An 18,947-nucleotide genomic window follows, 5' to 3' on the forward strand; every position below is an offset into this window, starting at 1 on the left:
GCAGTTAAGGAATGCTTTGTTTAAGTACCAGTAAATTCCCCTGAGCAGCCTGTCCTCTTGAATAGCTATGAAACAGCCGCTCTGAAGTTGGGGAAAATGAGGGAAAAATGCTCTTTTTTGTGTCAGTGTAAAAGACAATAAAATTGGGCCCGCACTTGAACTCTGAAAAGGTAACAAAGTGAGCCTTCCTATGAATAGGAGTCACGGAGGCATGGAGCCTAAGGCTCAGGAATTTCTGTGCACGTGGACGCCTGCTACCATCCCAGAGCACCAGCTCCATTCCCATTCTCAGGCGAGGCACCCCATCCTGAAACAGTTTCAAGGTTTCACAATTTTTAGAGTTCTCCCATGAAAATACAGTCAGCCTGGTTTTGCTCAGCTTCTGAAATCAACTGAGACCACATGACAAGTCTACCTGCTTAACAGCCCGGTCAGAGGCTACAGAAAAACGCGTACAAACCTTCTTGGTTTACAAGGGGTGAGCTGAAACAGATTACATCTCCTACTGCCACAGGCTTTGAGAGATCTGGCTTGATGGCGGGTTCCACAGGCACTGGGATGTAGTCAGCCACGCCTGGGTGCCTCTCGTCCTGCACAGTCAAGAGCGTCACTCCTCTGTTCACAGCCTGAGCATTGTATGTGTGATTCTTATTTGCAGGTCTAATGAGTAGCAAGTCATCTCTGAAAAGAAAGATTTCCTAAGTAAGGGGAAAGTGATAAATTACATCCATCTAAAGCTGCGTGTTTCCGGTATGGAAACCCACACGTTACTACGGTATCAGTGACTCATTGAACAGCTCCCAGTTTTGGACAGCTGTTTTCAAATGTATGTCAGGTTTAAGATGAAACTTGACATTTCTGTTATTTTTTCTGATATAAGAGTGGTCATCTGAGTTCTCGTGTACCTACCACGTGCCAGTGCTCCCAAGACTGTACCTGTTCACAGATAAGTGCAGCTGGGCGTTCTGGGCATGGAACTTCTCCCCAATGCTGTTGTAGAACTCAACTGTAATGGTAAAGGACATCCCCAGGGGAAATGTAGCCAAGGACAAGCCACCAGCTGTGTAGATTTTGGGACTAATATTTATCCTTAAATAGGAAATGGGTGCAACCTGGAAAAAAAAAATCAAAGTCAAGCTAAGTTTTGGTATTTGTCCCTTGGAGAGTCCTTTGTAGCTTACTGTTTGCTGTCATGGTACTTTTTCAACATGTAATGTGATTGCCTGCAGCACAGCACACTCTCTTTCTGTCTTACTCTTCTATGACTGCTCCTGACTCAGAGGGATGACAGCCATCTCCTCAGCCAGAGCATCATTTTCTGAAGCTCTTGGATTTGTCTTGGAAAAGTCCTGTCAAAGGACCTACAGTTGCTCCCAAACTGATAAAGCACACAATGGATTTATGTCAAGCAGGTTGGTATAGCTTCAAATAAACGTAAGGAAGCTGCAAACAAAACATTTTATACTGCTGTGAGGCTTTCCATACAACAAATAATTCTTCAGTGTGAGATATATTAACATCTTTTTCCATTCTACAGACTGGTATACTAAGATCTGAGTAAGAACCCTGACCCATTTACAGGGTTGAAAATTCAATCTTTCCTTTTACACCTAAGACACAATGGCACTGATGAAAAGAATCACAAAACACAGTCTCTCTCTATCGATTTGTTTTCAGTGGATTGAGAAATAAAGTGCTGCTACTAGTTGCTTCCATACAAAAACACTGGTTTATGCCTGAAATCTTACCTGGATGCCCGTTATGATTGTCTGATTGACTCCAAAGAGCTCTAGAGAAGTCACTTCCAACACTGCGATGCCTGTGATGGGTCCAGCTCTCAGGACACCTTGGTCGTGCTCCTCGAGGACAGAAGAGTTGGGGTAACACTGCAAGATCTGAAAGCTCACAAATGCAGCCCCTTCCCTTAGCCAAGAACAAAAGTGAAAAAGGACTGTTAGACTTGGATAGGCTGGGAGTTTGTTTCACTAAAGCAACAAGAAACGTATCTAAGTTCTTCTAGTTCAATATCACACTAAATTACTGACTGGCAGGTTCAACAATAGCAGGAGATCGGGGATGGCATTAAATGTGCACTTCAGCTTCGTGCTGACAGCCTGAGCACCACGAAGGCACGTTACTCTGGAAGAGATTTGTCTGACTGCGTGTAAGGGGGAGATGCAGCCCTGCTCTGCAGTCACTCCAAAATACATCTGCAGGCTGTGGAGTAACCCAGAAGCCTCCAGAAACATACAGTGTAAACCTACCAGCAAAAAACAAAAATCTGTATAAGCAGACACTGCCTGAGCCCCAAGATCTGTTTTTGTAGGTACACAGGAGTTCATTTTCTCAGATTAATCACGTTGCCCTGTCTGTCAATGCCAGTGGGCAATGTTTCACCCGTACAGCGCTATCCCTTTAAAATCTGACTACCATTTTCTGCTCTGTGGTGAACTGCACTTAATACAGTCTTTTTAGACAGTAACTTGAAACTGAGCATGCCTCAAATTCTCATTCTTGTAGCAGGAAGTACGCAAATCTCTGCTGAATATCTTGGGACGGGAAAAATAAGCTAACAGGCAGCTTTATGCACTGAAAGGAGTGAAACACGTTGTAAGCTGTCTCTGCAGCCTGGATTTTCCTTTGTCTACCTGTTTGTGTACAGCTTGAGTTGAGAATTCGTGGACATTAAAATTTGCTCAGTGGAAAACGAGGGAGAGAATAGCGACAGCTTATCAAATACCTACAGGCAGAACAAAAAGAAATTATAAAATAGAGCTGTTGTTTTTTAAAATGGATTAATGACAGCTGGAAGTTAACAGTGAAGGAAAACCACTCTTGGTCATCAGAAAAAAACAAACAAAAGGAGGTGTAAACCTCTCTGTGCAGCTACGCCCAATGTGTACACCCCAAAGGAACCTTTTATTGATGCATCTGTTCATGCATACTGCCCACAGGTTTCTTCCTCTCAAAATACACCTGCTTCTACAACAAACTGCACCAGCAATACTTACCAGGATTTGCACTTCATCTGATAGTTCAGTCACGTTTCCTTCAAACTGCCCAGCAGATGCATTCAGACACCGCACCATCACCTTAATACTGGTTCTACCTGCTGATTTTGTGTGCACAACCATGGCAACATTATTGTCTGACTGGAGCTGGATGGAAACCTGTTAGAGAGAGGGCACAGATGTCAACACATATCATCCAGTCTTTAGACTAAAGGGCTAGTTTTAGTACAGAGATTACAAAATGAAAAAGGAGATGTGTAAAAACAGAAAAGATTGCTTTTGCTTTAGATTCTGTTCCTAATGACGAGATCTCTTATCACAGATGCGAGTTCAACTGTTCAGACTTAGCTGCTTTTCATAGGACATACAGAAGTTTCTAATGGCACAGCCTCAACCAGCTCAATCTGGACCACACATACGTAATAGGTAAAATAAAAAAACAAATTACAGTGACATTACTACAAGTTCAAAAGTTGTACGTGAAATGTTCTGAAAAATCTTCTGATGCATTCAGCAACAGCACCAGATCTTAAACCCATTCTTGTGGCTTTCTCCATACCTTCGTGTGTCGAGGAAGAAGGTCTAGAACATCTCTTTTGCTCACTGACCACTGAAATCTCAGTTCTGGGTTAGCATTACTGAAGGAAAATGGAGTCAGCACGTTGTTCAGCCCCACGACAAAGACTGGCATCTGGAAAGGAAGAATACTGTCACCATAGAAATGTGAGGTCAGCTATGCCATTAGAAATTGAACACAACCCCCCTAAAATTGGGAATGGAAGGGGAATCATGTATGACACACACTCCAGGAATTTATTATCAGTAGTATATTCTCTGCAGTCCTTTAAAACACAACACAAGCCCTCCGGTCCCTTGCTTAAAACACTAACCTCAATGGATCACACCCTCTTCCCACCAAGAATCTGCTGAATATATATTTCAAGATCTGAAACCAGCCCTTGTATCTCCAGGGAAACGGGGGGGGAGGGGGAGGGCAAGCTGCCTCTAAACAATGTTTTCTATCTGAACATATCCAGATATTCTGTAGCAGCTAAGAAATTCACTTTTTGAAAATGTATTCCTTACTGACTGCCAAAATCTCCCTTCAGAATCTTTCTCATTCATTTTTAAAGCACCCAAAGCACGTGACAGCCCTCCACATTTCTGAAAAAGGAATTTCAGAAAGTACATACCCTGCATTTGAGAGCTAAAACACAACTAAAACCACTCCTTCAGGCATCTGTGACTCGGCACTCTAAGCTCCTCCTCACTAGCCCCAGCTCTGTTGACCTCACACACAGTTGTTTCCCAGATCATAACTTCGGTTAAGTGCAGAGCTGTAGCTGATTACAAGACTTGAATTCCTTGCAGTAGGTAAACAACCAGCCCAAACATCCGGACAAGGCTGTTGCTTCTCTTTAATCTAGTTGTGCTACTTTTCTTTAGCACATTAGGCTTACCAAACTAGAACACTGACATTCTTTTTATTGATTCCTGCACTCAAATCAACACCTACTTCAGGGTTTAGACCTATCTATTAGGATAAGAATCCCCCTCAACTTTTGGCCAACAGAAGTTTCCAGTATCAGCTACAATACGTACCTCGGTGCCTGTTATAAGTCTTGTAGCAGGTACGTGAATTCTTACTGCTTTTAACTGAACTACTTCTAATTCCACTTGATCCTGCAAAAGAAAAAAACAATTAAGCTTTGAGACATCGAACTGACCTGAGCAGCCTGCAAGTGGCCTGTAGCTTGACCCCTGAAACAAACTGTCCATATCTGGTTAAGGGCTTAACTTCTTTGCCAGGCAGGGAAGGTTCAGCTCGCACATCTCGCAGTGCCTCCAAGTGGGCAGTAAGATCGCCATGCTGCCTTGTCATCTACAGAAACTGTCAACTCTCCAGTGGTGGTAACTGCTGACAACCCTGACACATTAAGATGTCCTTTAAAGATCTTTAACTCCTGTTGGCTTGTCTCATGGACTAACCAGCGCCTTTAACAATATCCCACTGGGGGCGCCAGAAAGCAAAAAAAAAAAAATGCCCAGAGAAAGCTTCCCATCTAACTTGTGGTGGCCTCGTCTTTTGTTTACAATAGGAAAGAAGTTAGCCTCTTCCTTTTACTGCCACACTACAAATATTAGTGGAAGTTTTTTCCAAGGTCAGATTTTCCATATCAGAGCAACCAACGTAATTAAAACGCCTGAGAAACCATTACCAGTCTTTCTAAGAAAAAGGGAAAGGAAGAAAGATTGAGGAATATAATGGAAAGATACCTGTGAAAAAACAGTAACTCCTCCTGTGTCTTCACTAACCACCCGAATAGCGCCCTGTATCGTGGTTGTTCCTACTGTTCTTGCTGTGACTTGTCCAAGCTGGTTAACCTCAGCAACAGAGGAGTTAGTGACAGAGAAGTGGATGCTGGACTGCGGCTGGGGACCACCTTCTGACATCACCTGAAGTGTATTTAAATAATACACAAGATGTTCACTGAGAAAACAAACACACGCTAATTCTCTAAACCACAGCATCTAGACTCACTAATTTCTATCTCTAGTTGCCTGTTCTTTCCCCCCCACCTGAACATGCTATAGCCACTTCACTTCAAACTATCAGCATTCCATGTGGAAACCCACCTTCACATGTCCTTTAGGCTGGCCAAGCAGACCAGTCACAGAAGTGGCCAAGCTTCAGGACCACGCTTGCTGTGCCTGCAGCGACTCAGCTCTCCTGCTTCAGGACACACATGCCAGAAGCAGCTAGCTGGATCAACGAAGCTCATTATAAAAGCCAACACAGAAGGGCTCTAGAATTTACTGTCTACCTTGATCCACTTAACTGCTGATAAAGAGAGGTCTGGCCACCACCGGATTACCACAAGCCAGGATTTGGGAATAAGACTGGTAATAGGATTCAGAGCCTTTACTCCTAGTTTAATCAAGCTCTTTTCACCAACATTAAGCGCACCAATACTGAGGGGGAAAGGAAGCAAAAAATTATCATTTGCTCAGAAGAAATAATACTCACTTGCACCATGTTGTGTGGAATAAGAGTAATTTTCTTTGGAATCAGTTTAAATGGAGGAAAGACCTGGTATAAGGGAAGAACATTCTACTTTAAAATGTTATACATTTTGTTTGTTTGTTTGTTTTTGTGGGGAAAAAACATGTCACTAGACAGAATACTAGGACTGTTAGTGTTGAATTATCACATGAGCATGTCTAAGTAGATCTTAGGACATACTTCTGAGAAATGTATTATTGTGTACAGAGATTTCTAGTAAGAGAAGTGGATTCTTCCTTTTGAATAAAGGGGCTAGGAGAAAAACAGACACTGCCAAAATACAGAAATGGTACCAATGATTACTAATGAGATTTATAAGGATCCTTTTTTACAAGAATTTAGGAGTCAGAGAACATCAAGGCTTTAGAACATCATCATACAAGCAGGCTTTTTTTTTTTTTTTCCTAAAGAACTTTGAATACAAGGATTCTACAGTGGGTCAGAAACATTCAAAGTGAGCAGATTTCAAAGCTATGCATTCTTACCTCAACTTTCCGAGGAGCAGAAGTAATTCTTCTTCCCATCTTGTCCCAGGCTGTAGCTACCAAAGTAGTCTGGCCTACAGCAACAGCCTGAAGTACGTGCAGTTCAGAATATTCTCCCACTTCTTCCATTTGCCTATGAAGACAATTTAGCATGACTTCTCTTTTCATTTCCTGTATTATAACTAAGAGGTAACTCAGGCAGGAACAGAGTGTGACTACTATAACATCGAGGTTTTTACTTTGAGTTATCCATAGTCATAGAGATAGAACGCATAGAGCTCTGAGTGGCAAAACACTACACAATAAATACAGTAAATGTGCAGGAATCAATTCCTCCCTCAAAAGAAAAGTTTATATCCAGAGCTACCAGGTGTAAAGTAACGCAGAGGTATTTCAGACTCTTTCAGATATTTAATACACTCACGCGGTGACACAGAAACACAGGCAGTAGAGATGACAAAACATCTTGCAGAACATTTTGTCATCTGCAACCACAAATCTCAAGAGCTTTGCAAATATGAGTTAAATCACCCAGCCTGCCACAAAAGATACGCATACATTAATTTACTTTTTACAGAAAGGTAAGTGGAAATTATCCTGAGAATCAATTGCTAAAACTGGCAGTTACAGTCCTGACACCTTCCATGCACTCCATCAACGTTTATGCAAAGCCAGCAAACAGCTAGAGGGTTGTAAACAGTTCTTCTGTAATTATTGGTTCTGTTTTTCAATACAAGGTGAATATTATCAGCACTTAAGAATGTTCCAACCCACCAGTTGTAATACTTACGCAAGTGTAACAATAGGTGATGCTGCTTGCAGCGTCAGCTTCATGTACTTGAAGTATTTACTCTGCAAGGGAAGTCGCTGAAAACCCAGGACTTGAACAGTAACAACGACAGATTTGCCAATCTCAAGCTAGATTAAAAAGAAAAAGCAAAGGGGAAAGGAAGAGAGGGATTCCTACACTCTTTCTTAAGGCCTCTACATCTATGCTCTGCTCTGGATGCTCGATCCTAAGATGCATCTCCTGGTGCTGCCTCCTCCCTGTGGGCAGGGGAATTATATCCTACCGCATCAGGTCTTAGAAACTTTTGAGCTTCTCCAAGTTTGTATCACCTTATCAGTGAGATCCACTTCCACTTCATACATGTCAGACACGTGCAGATAGGCAGTAACCGGTTCCAACAATGCCAAACAGAGATCATAAATTTCCAGGCTTAAAGATCCAGGCTGCAGAGGGGTGACCTATAACAAAAGCAAACAGGCACAACCACAGTAACTGAAGAAGATATTTGTATGTCTATTACAGAGAATATAGATTGACAAAAATGAGGGATTCTGCTCAAAGGCACTGCTCAAATCAACCACGTTGCTCATTGGTACTCAGTTATGCTGATTTGGTGCATAAGAAAGACTTCACTGGGTTCAGTCAGTGTAATTCACCACAGGATTCTTTCCTGGAACAAACGGAGAAGTGCATTGTCCTGCATAATTTTAAATGCCCTAACACATCTGGCTTCCACTTCAAAACTATGCAGCAGTCAAAAGTTCAGAGTGTTTCTTCTCTGGCAGTGAGATTAGATTTCTGTCTCAAATAAAACCTGACAAAGGTTTGATTTCTGACTCAGCTACTAACTCATGCCCTTTGGGTCATGAATGCCAAGCTGTACTGCAGATATTGCTGGAGGATATAGCAGTGCAGAAATCTGTAGGAAGGAATTTTGATAAGGAACTAGATAAAATGAAAATCTCAGTCTAACCAGGATGTAAGCCATGAGTAAAGAATATAAATAGTGATTATCTATGCACAACTAACATGGCCTATTTAATAAATAACAGGATTCCCCTTAAGTTAATGCTCTTTGAAGCAAATATTTGGCCTGAATTACATAGTTGCTTAAGATGAAGTGGCCTGGGACACAGAAACGGAATATATGTAACCAGCTCCAAGAACAACAATGACTGAGACAGAGGAAAGGAAAAGAGAAAAAAAAAAAAAAAAAAAAAAAGGTTATTTCTTCCTTTTTCCAGAGGATGAACCTCCCTTTAAAATTCTCAACCCAGGCTTCTCTAGCGCATAACATCTCAACTATAATTACCTCAATGGCACTTTCCGCCTCCCGATACTTCATGTTTACTATTCCACCCTCACTGCTGTTGACCAGAAAGTATCCAGATCCTTCCACTAGGTCAAATAGCTCCTGTCAATGAAAACAAAATCACATGAAAGATCTAAGCCCTTAATCCTCGACTGTTTTAAGTTTTGTTAAGAAAAGGGGAGATCACTACAGACTTTGAGCTATAAAATCTGAGGTCTTTTTTATTTTTTATTTTTATTTTTATTTATTTTTAAGCTACCAGCAGAGATTCTGCTCAAGAAAGAATTGAATAAAGAGCAGAATGAAACCCTGAGCAATCAGCCCCTGAATGAGGACATCACCAAAACAATCTAGCCAATCACACAGGGTCACCATTTCTTCGCAGATTAAAATACCAACGTAGAAAGGCAGATGTCTGAAACCTGATGACAATAAGTTTTTCCTCTCAAACAACAAATAACACATCACTGAGTTAGCAGTGGTGTGATTCCACCACAGCACATAAATTACACTTAGCATCAAATACCACTTGGAATAATAAAGGGAAAATTGCTTCACCAAAGTGAAATGGGTTCATGAGTTTACGCAGATAGGTCCTTTCTGCCTTCCAAAACCAGTGGGAAGCATCTCTTGATGCTTCAGTAAAAGGCTACCCAAATCATCAAGGAATGAGAAGGCACAAAATAAGCTGTGAGCAAGGTTCTTACCTTTACAGCAGGATGATTATATATAGTGGCATTATCTGGCACGACAGTCACATCCTCTACCAATAAAAGCTCCACAGAAGCAGAGGTAAGCAGGTTAGACACTTCCTAGGAATGCAAACACGATCAGAAAGCTATTACATCAGTATTGCTCAGGTTACAAAAGCACCACTTTCTTCCTTCTCTTGTACAGAAAGGAAACGATGATTGCAGATAGCAAATGAGCATTTCCCCCACATAACTACACACTGAAATAAACCCTCCCTGTGAAAGCACAAAGGTCGGTATTGAGAACTGAAAATGAATTGTTACTCCATTACCCTTGACTGTCAAGGATATTTTGCCATCAAATGAAAGAAAGATCGGGGGAAAGGCAAGCAACCCCTCTTCTGCCCACCAGAAAAGCTCCTCATTACTCACTTTTGGGCCACCTTGTAATGCGTAGTTCACAAAGCTGACTCCAACATAAACAGTACCTTTAATTTGGTGCACTTCTAGAAGCTGATGTCCTGCAAGCAACAGATGCAAAACACACACATCAGGACGTAAGAAATAATCAGAATTTTGAAGATTTTTAAAATTTCACCGATTTCCTGAGAAACGATTTTAAACATCAGGATAAAGTAATTTTATTCTGTGGTATTTACTTGAATTGTTCTTTCACCAGTCCTTCTCTTCACATTTACAAACACACAATACAACCTACCACAATATCAGTCTGAAATGTATCAATTACCCTGCTATTAGGACATGAATATACTAGAAAAGCTCTGCAAGTAGGTGTTACTGATTTGCTGAGACAGAATATTTGTTGTCAAGGGAAACAGACTGAACTCCCAGGAATGGAAGACTTACGATGACAACGTGTTCACTAAAAGCTAATCCCAAGAAATACTTCAGTTTTGGGCTTTACAGAGAACACCTGTTTTGGTGCCTCTGAAAGATACCTGTTTGTAATCACAGTGTTAAGGAGATAACAAAAAACAACCATGCAGTTCCTAAGTATTGTTGCTACACCGTCCACGCTACAGATGGGCCACAACTCTGAGAGAGTATTTCACAACTGCACTATGAGTTTTGAATTATTAGAGGAAACAGAAGTAAGCACTCTAGTCATGTTTCTGTTAGGTGGAAAGGAGGAAGAAAGACAGAACGCGATGATGCAGACAGTCACGGTTCCTATCGATTCTGAGCAGTACCGTGAAGCTGGGTCTGCCCAGTCCCATCATCCTTCGCTACCATCTTCATGCTTCTAGCCTCAGAGAAGTGTGCAAGGGTTTCATTGGACGATTTCCACTCGAGCACCAGAGAACTGAAGTTGTCAAACTTCCGCCGCTGATGATCAAACACAGCTAACTCCAGAACCGTACTCCTCATGCTGGATATGGGGACCTACAACCAAAGAAACAGTTTCTATTGGTAACCTCGTGCCTGGCCTTAGAAGAAACATTTCCTCCTCCTAAACAAGGATCAGTCAAACCGTGATGGACAGGTTTCTATTTAGCAGTGACTGCTCCTTTCATCTCGGCTACAGCTTCATCACCCCAACACATTACAGGGTTCAGGTTCTTCAAATTCCTCTTTTTGAGCTTTCCTATTTAGAAAGTCAATTACTGCCAAATTGAACACAGCGGCCAGAGAACACCTTGTCAGCAAGGGGACCGGGTTGTCAGTTTTTGTGAAGGAAGTTATTTCACTGCTAGACAGATAACTTTGCCAGTACAGAGCTCTGCAATAACAGTTAACAATGCACAATCTTTACCTAAGGACAGACAGTACCTTACATGTCCCACATTCCCAACCATCCCCCAAACGAGTGCAGGATCCTAGCACAGCATTAACATTATTAGCTCTGTTTCAAGTCTTACTAGCTGTTTGCTCTGCTGCGGCAATGGACAAGGCTGAACACCAGTAGCTGCTTCATACACGGGGGTCACAGACATACTGGCGGGATGAGCACAGATGAACGTCACCTGGATCGCCTCCACGGCAGGAGCAGGGTTCAGGAGCCCTGGCTGGTTACCTACTCGGAACGTGAGCACCTTCAAGGACAGGCAACAAGACGGTTACGCAGCCAGCTTCATCCATTCTATCTGTGCTTAAAATTGGCACGTTCAACAGTGTCTTAAAATGCAAAGGATTGCATGCATGGGGTTGAATGTACACTACTGAAGTAAGTGTATGCCAGTATCATTGTGAGAGAAAGATGGCTATTTTTTTTCTTTTAAAGGTGACCTGAGAAACTTTCTGTAGGCACAGTTTATAGGAAATTTTCATTACAACTGTCTACGTATGTATGACACAACTGCTGGCCTGAATAGGACGTGCACTTATATTTTTTTTCCTAAACACAGTTCTGAGTAGAGGGGGGACTGTTACACCAACAGGTGTAATGACAATGAAACTCACCTTTACTTAGCTAATACTACCACAGGCTATGCACTTTTTAGTCAAGGAAAATGGTATTTATGAGACTCTACATGCAATTTTATCCACACTGTTTGCATTTCTGTATTAAGTTGCCAGAAAGATTAGAGGTTTCCTTACTTGCTCCCCCAGCTGCAGGCATACAACCTGATAAACGTACTGGTTCAGTTTCCTTTTTGTTGGAAATCGGACTTGTACAGCCTCAATTTTTTCTTCATGCTCCACAGTTAGTTCCGAAAAGAAACGAGATGGTTCCAAAACCCACGGTCCTGGCCCACCTTCAAATACCATCTCCTTTGCTGCCTGCCAGGTCACTAAAGCCATCTCTACTGGGTTGACAGCCTGTGAAGACAAAAAAGCAGAAATTCACACTTTTAATGCAAGTTGACAGTGAGACACTGGTCAAAAAGGAACAAAAATAAGAACTACTGATACTACCATTTAGCATAAGGCCTCTTAACTACTCTGGCAATATAAATGATGTTTAAGACCAAGCCAGAGGACTTTTTCAGTGCTGTAGCTGTACACGGGGCCATTCACACATATGAGAAGCAGACAAGGAACTACACATCCTTACAAATAACATAATTTGTTCTTCTATTCATTTATTCCAATCTAACTGAGAAATCTTGCTTGGTGCACACCTACTAAAATGCTGACAGAACAGCACACAGCTCAGAAAAATGAAGACTACCTCAAATGCCCTGCTGATTTTTCACAATTAAAACAATGGTCAAGTTGACTGTCAAACTGATTTACTTCTATCTGATAGAATAAGAGGTTCATGTTTTTCTAGGTGTCAGTCAATTCCCAGCTGCAAATTTGTTTCTAGAGAAAATGATTCGGGACTTGGCACTGTGTAACAAATGCATTGACTCCTCACCAATTTAGTAATTCAAACAGAATGGGGTGAACACGCACACTTCCTCACCTTGAGAGGTTCATAAGCAGCAAACACTGCACTTGTTTCAAAATGCTGATGGTGCACAATAATGCTTGCTGTCAGTAGCGTATGTCCTACAGACTTTGCTTCTAACTGGAAGCTGGAGCAGAATGTCTGTCCAGGCTTCTGATTACCTAAAAATTAAGAACATCTTTGCAGCAGGTCTCTTACGAGAGATGAAACGCAGCAGAATCTTTAACCATTTTTCCCAAAATGTTTCCCCGAATGTCCCATCTTTCCAATGCTTCCATCTAGTTGTGCCACGAGACTCTTCAAACCCAGTGACTGCCTCAGACTTTGTTAGTGGCTAATGAAATCCCCACGTACCGTACATGGGGGTGACTTCAGGGAAATTATTTAAAACACACTTAGGGAAACAAGTATTTTGGAGCTAAGTGATCATACCTTCTTCAGCAAGGACAAATACTCCTTGCTTTTCCATGCTTATATCCAAAGGTAAGAGGGAACAATCAGTGAAAGCAATGTTCTCCCTTGTTTCCCTCTCCGTGAAATACATCTTGAGAGGAGCTTCCAAAATTTGGCCAATCTCAACGTCTGCACGAAATGGCAAAAGTTCCACCTTTGCCAGCTGTTCCACATACACCTGCAGGAGCAAAGTTCAGGGCAGCACCCTGTGAGAGCAGAAGGAACTAGCACAACGAAGTCAGAACTACAGCATGGCCTAACAGCCCAGGCTGGAGCAGGAAACACCCCGAATTAAAGTACATGAAAATGTTTTGACAGCACGTCTGTTTACAAGTGCTTCAATAGTTCGTATATGAAATTAAATGCAATCTAAAATAAAACAATGCTGTATTCGATAGCTAAAGTGTACTGCATTAGGAAGCACTTGATACACAAGAAATATGAAAAACTAAGATTCAGGTCTACTTATTAACAGGAATGTAAACTGGAACGAGTTCCACTGACAAAACTGCAATAAAAGCCACAGGAGAACCAAGCCCATTGCTACTGAACAGGTGCCCAACAAACTTTGACCTTCAGGCAGAAACTTTCAGTTTCTAAGCCTGGACAAGCTATCATTTCAGAACAATAATCTGCCCAGAAAAGAGACTTCCCTGTATTTCTCCATAATGTAAGGGGTTCTGTACATCTCTGGCCTGAACAATGCAGTGCCCCTGGGCCAAGCCTCCGGTCACGACACCTTTTATGGTGACGGTGACCACAGTCTGGTTGGAGGAAATCCATGAGAAATTGCCACTGCCTCCTTCTACCTATCAAAATAGAAGAAAAGGCAAGCAATGTAAAGTGAAGGTAAACAGCGTCCTGGAAACAGAAGTAGGATGACATGCTGGTATCATATGAGCATTATTGATCTGACAAATATATCTAAGTTTGGGCTCTTTAGCTATGGAACAGCAGTAAAAATAAATAAAACAGCAGCATTCCTGTATTTTTTTTTCCACTGAAGATCTCAAAGTACTTTTCAAACTTCTCGTACATATAATGATGGATTGTTAGAAGTATAAAGGAAAAACAAGTAGGCTTATTCTACAACTCAAGTAGAATCAAATATTCCCAGCAAAGTCAAAGGGAGGACCTTTTCCCCAGGTGAGTAAAGAGAAAGAACAGAAAAGTGAAAGAATAGAATAAAAGTACATCTCTACTGCCTTTTCTTATACTTACACAACACTTTCAGCAGTTGAAAACTGCAGTGAACTTTAATGATGTATAGCCAAGTGAACAACAAATGAACTGGGACCACAGGCATTGGACCAAAGAACAAAATAACAGACATGACAGAAAAAGAAAATGGAAAAGCAAAGGGGTGAAAAAAGCACTGGAGGATTAGAACACAGCATTTCTGGAGAAATGAAAAGATTATGTTGCTTTATCAATGAAAAACTGATTTTGCTGGAGGGAGCAGAAGAACAGTTACAAGGTTAAAGCAGGAAAACAGGAGTGGTTTTGCCTGTTCAGTGCTCAGGATTCTCACTGAGCCTCAATTTGCTGCAAGTTTTTAATTCACTTTTCTTCTGGAAGAGGATCTCAAGCCAAGGAGGCTTTCATGATTTCCCAGGACATATTCAGCTTCACCTGAAGGTTGTATCGATACAGGACTTCCATGGGATGGTGTGGAAACGCAAGGACAGAAGGTGACAGTTTGATGGGAAGGTAAATCTTCACCTCCTGTTCGTGCCTGACTGGTACAGGTAAGTAAGCCTGAGAGCCATCCTAAAAACAAGGGGGAAAAAGGACACCGTCTTTCAACCAAAGTAGCTCACAACTGACAGGAGAAAGCTAAGGTTTTTACACACTTGATATAGGTCTGAAAAGGCCTGAAACCCCATGAAGAAGATTGTACCGATTGCTTAGAATGTAAGCTTTAAAAAAAAAAAAAAAAAAGTATCTGAAATCAATTGCTGCTTTTGGGGGAGTGATCCAAATGCAGCTGTAACAAGTCCAATTGTTTCCAACATATTTTATTTTGTGTACAAATAGAGGCAGGAGTCTATGGCTACATTTTCACTATCTCCTTAACACATTTAATTTATATTCCCAGCTGCTGAGGCCAGCTGGCATGGACTAACATGCTTCTGCTTTCAAACTCATCAGCTTCAACAACTACACCTAATTCCCTCATGGAGAACAGTCCCTGGAACACCCTCATTCCAAAACTATGGAGGTTGTTTACAAGAACGCTACTTGGCAAAGAACAAGAGTGCCATTGACCCGCACATGGCCTGTATACGAAGACATGCTGCATGCAGCTCTGGGAAGAGCTGTTGCTACTCCAACACCAGAGCAGGAAGTTCAGCAATCCCCGGTGTAATTCATTTCTTCCCAGCCTTTCTTTGCATCTGCCCGATTTCTCACATATCCAAGAGAATCATATTTGCCTCTTGGACTGCTCACAATTCAGAAACAGCAGAAGGCATCGTCTGCAAAGACCTTGTGGAGAATAACTTGTTCTAGCAGGATAAATATAGCATAACTGGAATCACAGAGCAGCTCGTTTCACATAGATGTGCGCAGTATTATGGGACAATCTGAGGGACTAGGAAAAAAACATATCCTGAAGAAAATTACTACCATCCTTGTCTCTTACCTGTTGAAGAACAGAAACCAGTTCAGCTTTTATCCCTGTGATGCCATCTTTTAGGACTTGAACTATATGGTAAGATCCATTATGAGAAGATATTAGCTCTTCAAAATACTCCTTAGAAAAGTGGTGAATTATTCGGAGATTCTGCAAAGTGACAAAAATTGGTGAACATTGTGTCCCCCTTCCAAGGAAAACCTGATTCATTTTCCATGAACACCCACAGCATCGTGCATTTCTGTACAGGTTTGTAACACAGGGAAGATTGGTACAGATGAAACTGAATGGAAATTTTTTTGAGAGACTGCAGGAAAGATTGAGATGATAACAGAGCAAGAGTTAATTTCCTTCTCTCTCTAATTTCCTTACCGGTCCTACACGTAAAATGAATCACAGAACGGCCTGGGTTGGAAGGGACCTTAAAGATCATCTACCTCTGTATCTCTCTGAGGAAGTACTTTCAATAAACTTGGAAAGGGCAGGAATGTTGTATTCATCCCACACCCTCCATGACAGTAACATAATTCATCAGGGCACTCCTCTGGCGGCTGCTCCTTGCTAACTAAACACGTACTCACATCGGATAAATAAACTTTAGTGCTGTCTCTATCATAAACTTCTACAGTGATCACATACTCTCGCTGCACTTCCAGGATCCATCTGTCTCCTGGATAGACAGTGAAACCTGAAATAAAAAATGTGGTTCGCTCTTGAGAACACTATCAGCAGCAACCAGCAGTGGTAAAGCATCCTTCATTGCTAACGGTCAGTACTAGAGTTGCTTTTCTTAGTCTGAAGGATAACTGAAGAATTCCTAAATTGGTTTAGAAACCTTAAGGTTGTACTCCGTTTGTCCTCAATCAGTGAGAGTGCCAGTGATGCTATGTTTTGTAACAGAGACATCTTTCTGCTGCCAATAAACAGATTTTAGTGTAGAATGCAGAATGCCAGCCATGAGGCAGTAAGGGCTTACAGTCACTATGAAACCTTCCTGGATAAGAAATAGTGACTGAAGCAGAAAGGTTCTCATTATTCATCCTCTAAAGTATCCAGTATCATGTAAAAACAAATTCTTGAATCCAAGCACTCTCTAACAAAAATATATAGTTCAGCAAGAAGTACAAAAATGGCATGTAAGGCAATTATGACACATTCTTTCCGAGCTCTGAAGCACATTCTCTGTTGCTAATCTTTGGCTTAATTACTCTGATTTAGAAAGCAGCCCATCAAACAGAGCAAAGCCAACTTCAATTTTCAAATCAGTGCACTTGAAAAGATGCAGTCTGTTTTTGCCTTAAGTTTTAGGTACTTATTGGCAGCATAAAGAATACAATGGTATTTTAAAGCAGTATTTTCCTGATTTAAAAAAAAAAGTTACTTTTACAATCAAACTTCCACTTCCTTATTACCTAAAAATCCAGCTTCTACGACATAGATAGTGCAATTTGGAAGTCCAGAAGCAGCTCGCATGTGCACATCTTTATTCTCGCATAGGAATTCTTTAGGGATTTTCATTTTATGAAAAAAGCACACATCCATCCTCAGTGATCTATAAAACTCCAAGTGGTTTAAACACAGAATAAGTGAGGGAATCTGGGGCTTGATCCAATTTTCATCGACATCAGAGTGTCTTTCTGTTCCCGTCAATAAAAACTACATTGTGTAATTGGCTGGAGGAGGAGTCATTGTCAATGTAGGAGAGAGAGGAAGTGTACAGGCTACAAAGTGACCTCTTGCTGAACAGCCAGCAGGCAGCAAGGAGGCTCTTGAGGCTGACCACTGACTGTGCTGACATGCTGACCCAGAAGAAAGGTGGAGACTCAAAAAGGAATCCCTGTCTAACAAAGTAACTACTCTGAAAAGTTAAAGCATTCAGAGAAACTCAGAATCAAATCTCAAAAAATCCTGTTTGCCTTTACAATCTCTTTTACTCACAGCCTCTGTTACTATAGATAGAGTTGCCCATGCTTGGAAAAGAGGATAGCTATGGATTAGCACACAATATATGGCAGGAAGTCTCTTTAGAAGGATACTTTTATGAACAAAGGTAAGAGTGCTCTGTCCTAACTGCACTGCTCTCACAATGGCTGTCTTCACCTCCAGGCTGGCCACTGGCAGAATGTTAGAGCCACCAGGCCCAATAACTTGATCGCGAAGTTCAAGGTCATAGTGTTCAAGAGGAAATTCTAATTCTGCAAAGAGGTTACTTCAAAAGTTACATTAATTTGATAACCATCTACACTCCCCTATGAAACTTTATCTTTACACAGGTACCAATGCAAGGATCAGACAATAATGACAGCAAACAAGCAACATAAACATGTAATTAGCTGACATTTTCTCCCCACTGGCACACGTGCGTTAGTTCAACTCTCAGGCATGGACACACGAGGTTTGAAAAATCAGGGGCAACTCCTACCACCTCCAACAAACTCACAGCCCTCAGGTGCTTCTTGGAGCCTCCACCAAGCTGCCACCGGGCCCATCGCTGGGCGTTAATGCAGCCCCCGCTGGCCCATTATTGGAGCAATTGCTGGGCTTCTGTCGGAGCCCCCATCAGACCATTTCTGAGCCCATCCCTGGGCCTTCACTGCAGCTCCCATTGGCCCATTTCTGGTCCATTTCTGGTCCAGTCCCCAGGGTCTCTCTGGATTCCTCTCCACACCGCTGCTGGCCCACTCCCTGCACCATGAACGGGCCACGGGCACTTTGGAGCCTCTCCTGGACCAGTCCCAGGGTGGTTCTGGAGCCCGCTCTGCCCAGTCCTGAACCAACACAGAGGAGCCCTCTCTGCCCACTGCTGAACCAATCCCAGGGTGGTTTTGGAGCCCTCCTTGGAGCCTCGTTTTTCACATTAGAGAACAGTTCTACAAAACCAAACTGTTAGGACAGTGCATTTAGCTAGGAATGCCAGCAGAAGATTGGGTAAAATATGGTGGTACTAGGAGAATAATTTACCTGTCACCTTCCCCCGGACCATTTTTGCTACTTGGTATTTTATGTATGCTCCAACCAGGAGGTAAACATCGTGAGACGGTATCAGGAGGATATTCTCTAGAACCAGCAAACGGATCGAGGCAGCAGCTACTTTCTGATGGAAAAGGAGTAAATGCACTTTAATAGCACAAATTAAAATCTAGTAACACT

At 41.9% G+C, this 18,947-nt stretch overlaps 1 protein-coding gene across 1 annotated transcript in view; it reads right to left on the bottom strand.

The window, feature by feature from the left end:
* NUP210L (nucleoporin 210 like) overlaps nt 1-18,947 on the bottom strand; it is a 30,336-nt gene that overhangs the window by 8,673 nt on the left and 2,716 nt on the right. Inside the window, exons 6-32 of the mRNA XM_068662668.1 lie at nt 18,759-18,891; nt 17,834-17,992; nt 17,210-17,278; nt 16,379-16,485; nt 15,807-15,947; nt 14,795-14,932; nt 13,789-13,971; nt 13,142-13,340; nt 12,725-12,870; nt 11,914-12,135; nt 11,235-11,408; nt 10,566-10,758; nt 9,787-9,875; nt 9,370-9,474; nt 8,663-8,764; nt 7,680-7,808; nt 7,351-7,478; nt 6,561-6,693; nt 6,040-6,102; nt 5,289-5,468; nt 4,614-4,694; nt 3,571-3,702; nt 3,012-3,170; nt 2,649-2,740; nt 1,749-1,923; nt 937-1,112; nt 461-681 (exon numbers count right to left, since the gene is read on the bottom strand). Coding sequence (XP_068518769.1) covers nt 461-681; nt 937-1,112; nt 1,749-1,923; nt 2,649-2,740; nt 3,012-3,170; nt 3,571-3,702; nt 4,614-4,694; nt 5,289-5,468; nt 6,040-6,102; nt 6,561-6,693; nt 7,351-7,478; nt 7,680-7,808; nt 8,663-8,764; nt 9,370-9,474; nt 9,787-9,875; nt 10,566-10,758; nt 11,235-11,408; nt 11,914-12,135; nt 12,725-12,870; nt 13,142-13,340; nt 13,789-13,971; nt 14,795-14,932; nt 15,807-15,947; nt 16,379-16,485; nt 17,210-17,278; nt 17,834-17,992; nt 18,759-18,891 — 3,829 coding nt within the window. The remainder of the gene's footprint in view (nt 1-460; nt 682-936; nt 1,113-1,748; nt 1,924-2,648; nt 2,741-3,011; nt 3,171-3,570; nt 3,703-4,613; nt 4,695-5,288; nt 5,469-6,039; nt 6,103-6,560; nt 6,694-7,350; nt 7,479-7,679; nt 7,809-8,662; nt 8,765-9,369; nt 9,475-9,786; nt 9,876-10,565; nt 10,759-11,234; nt 11,409-11,913; nt 12,136-12,724; nt 12,871-13,141; nt 13,341-13,788; nt 13,972-14,794; nt 14,933-15,806; nt 15,948-16,378; nt 16,486-17,209; nt 17,279-17,833; nt 17,993-18,758; nt 18,892-18,947) is intronic.

This window comes from Anas acuta, chromosome 28, assembly GCF_963932015.1.
Source record: "Anas acuta chromosome 28, bAnaAcu1.1, whole genome shotgun sequence".
In the NCBI taxonomy this organism is placed as follows: Eukaryota; Metazoa; Chordata; class Aves; order Anseriformes; family Anatidae; genus Anas; species Anas acuta.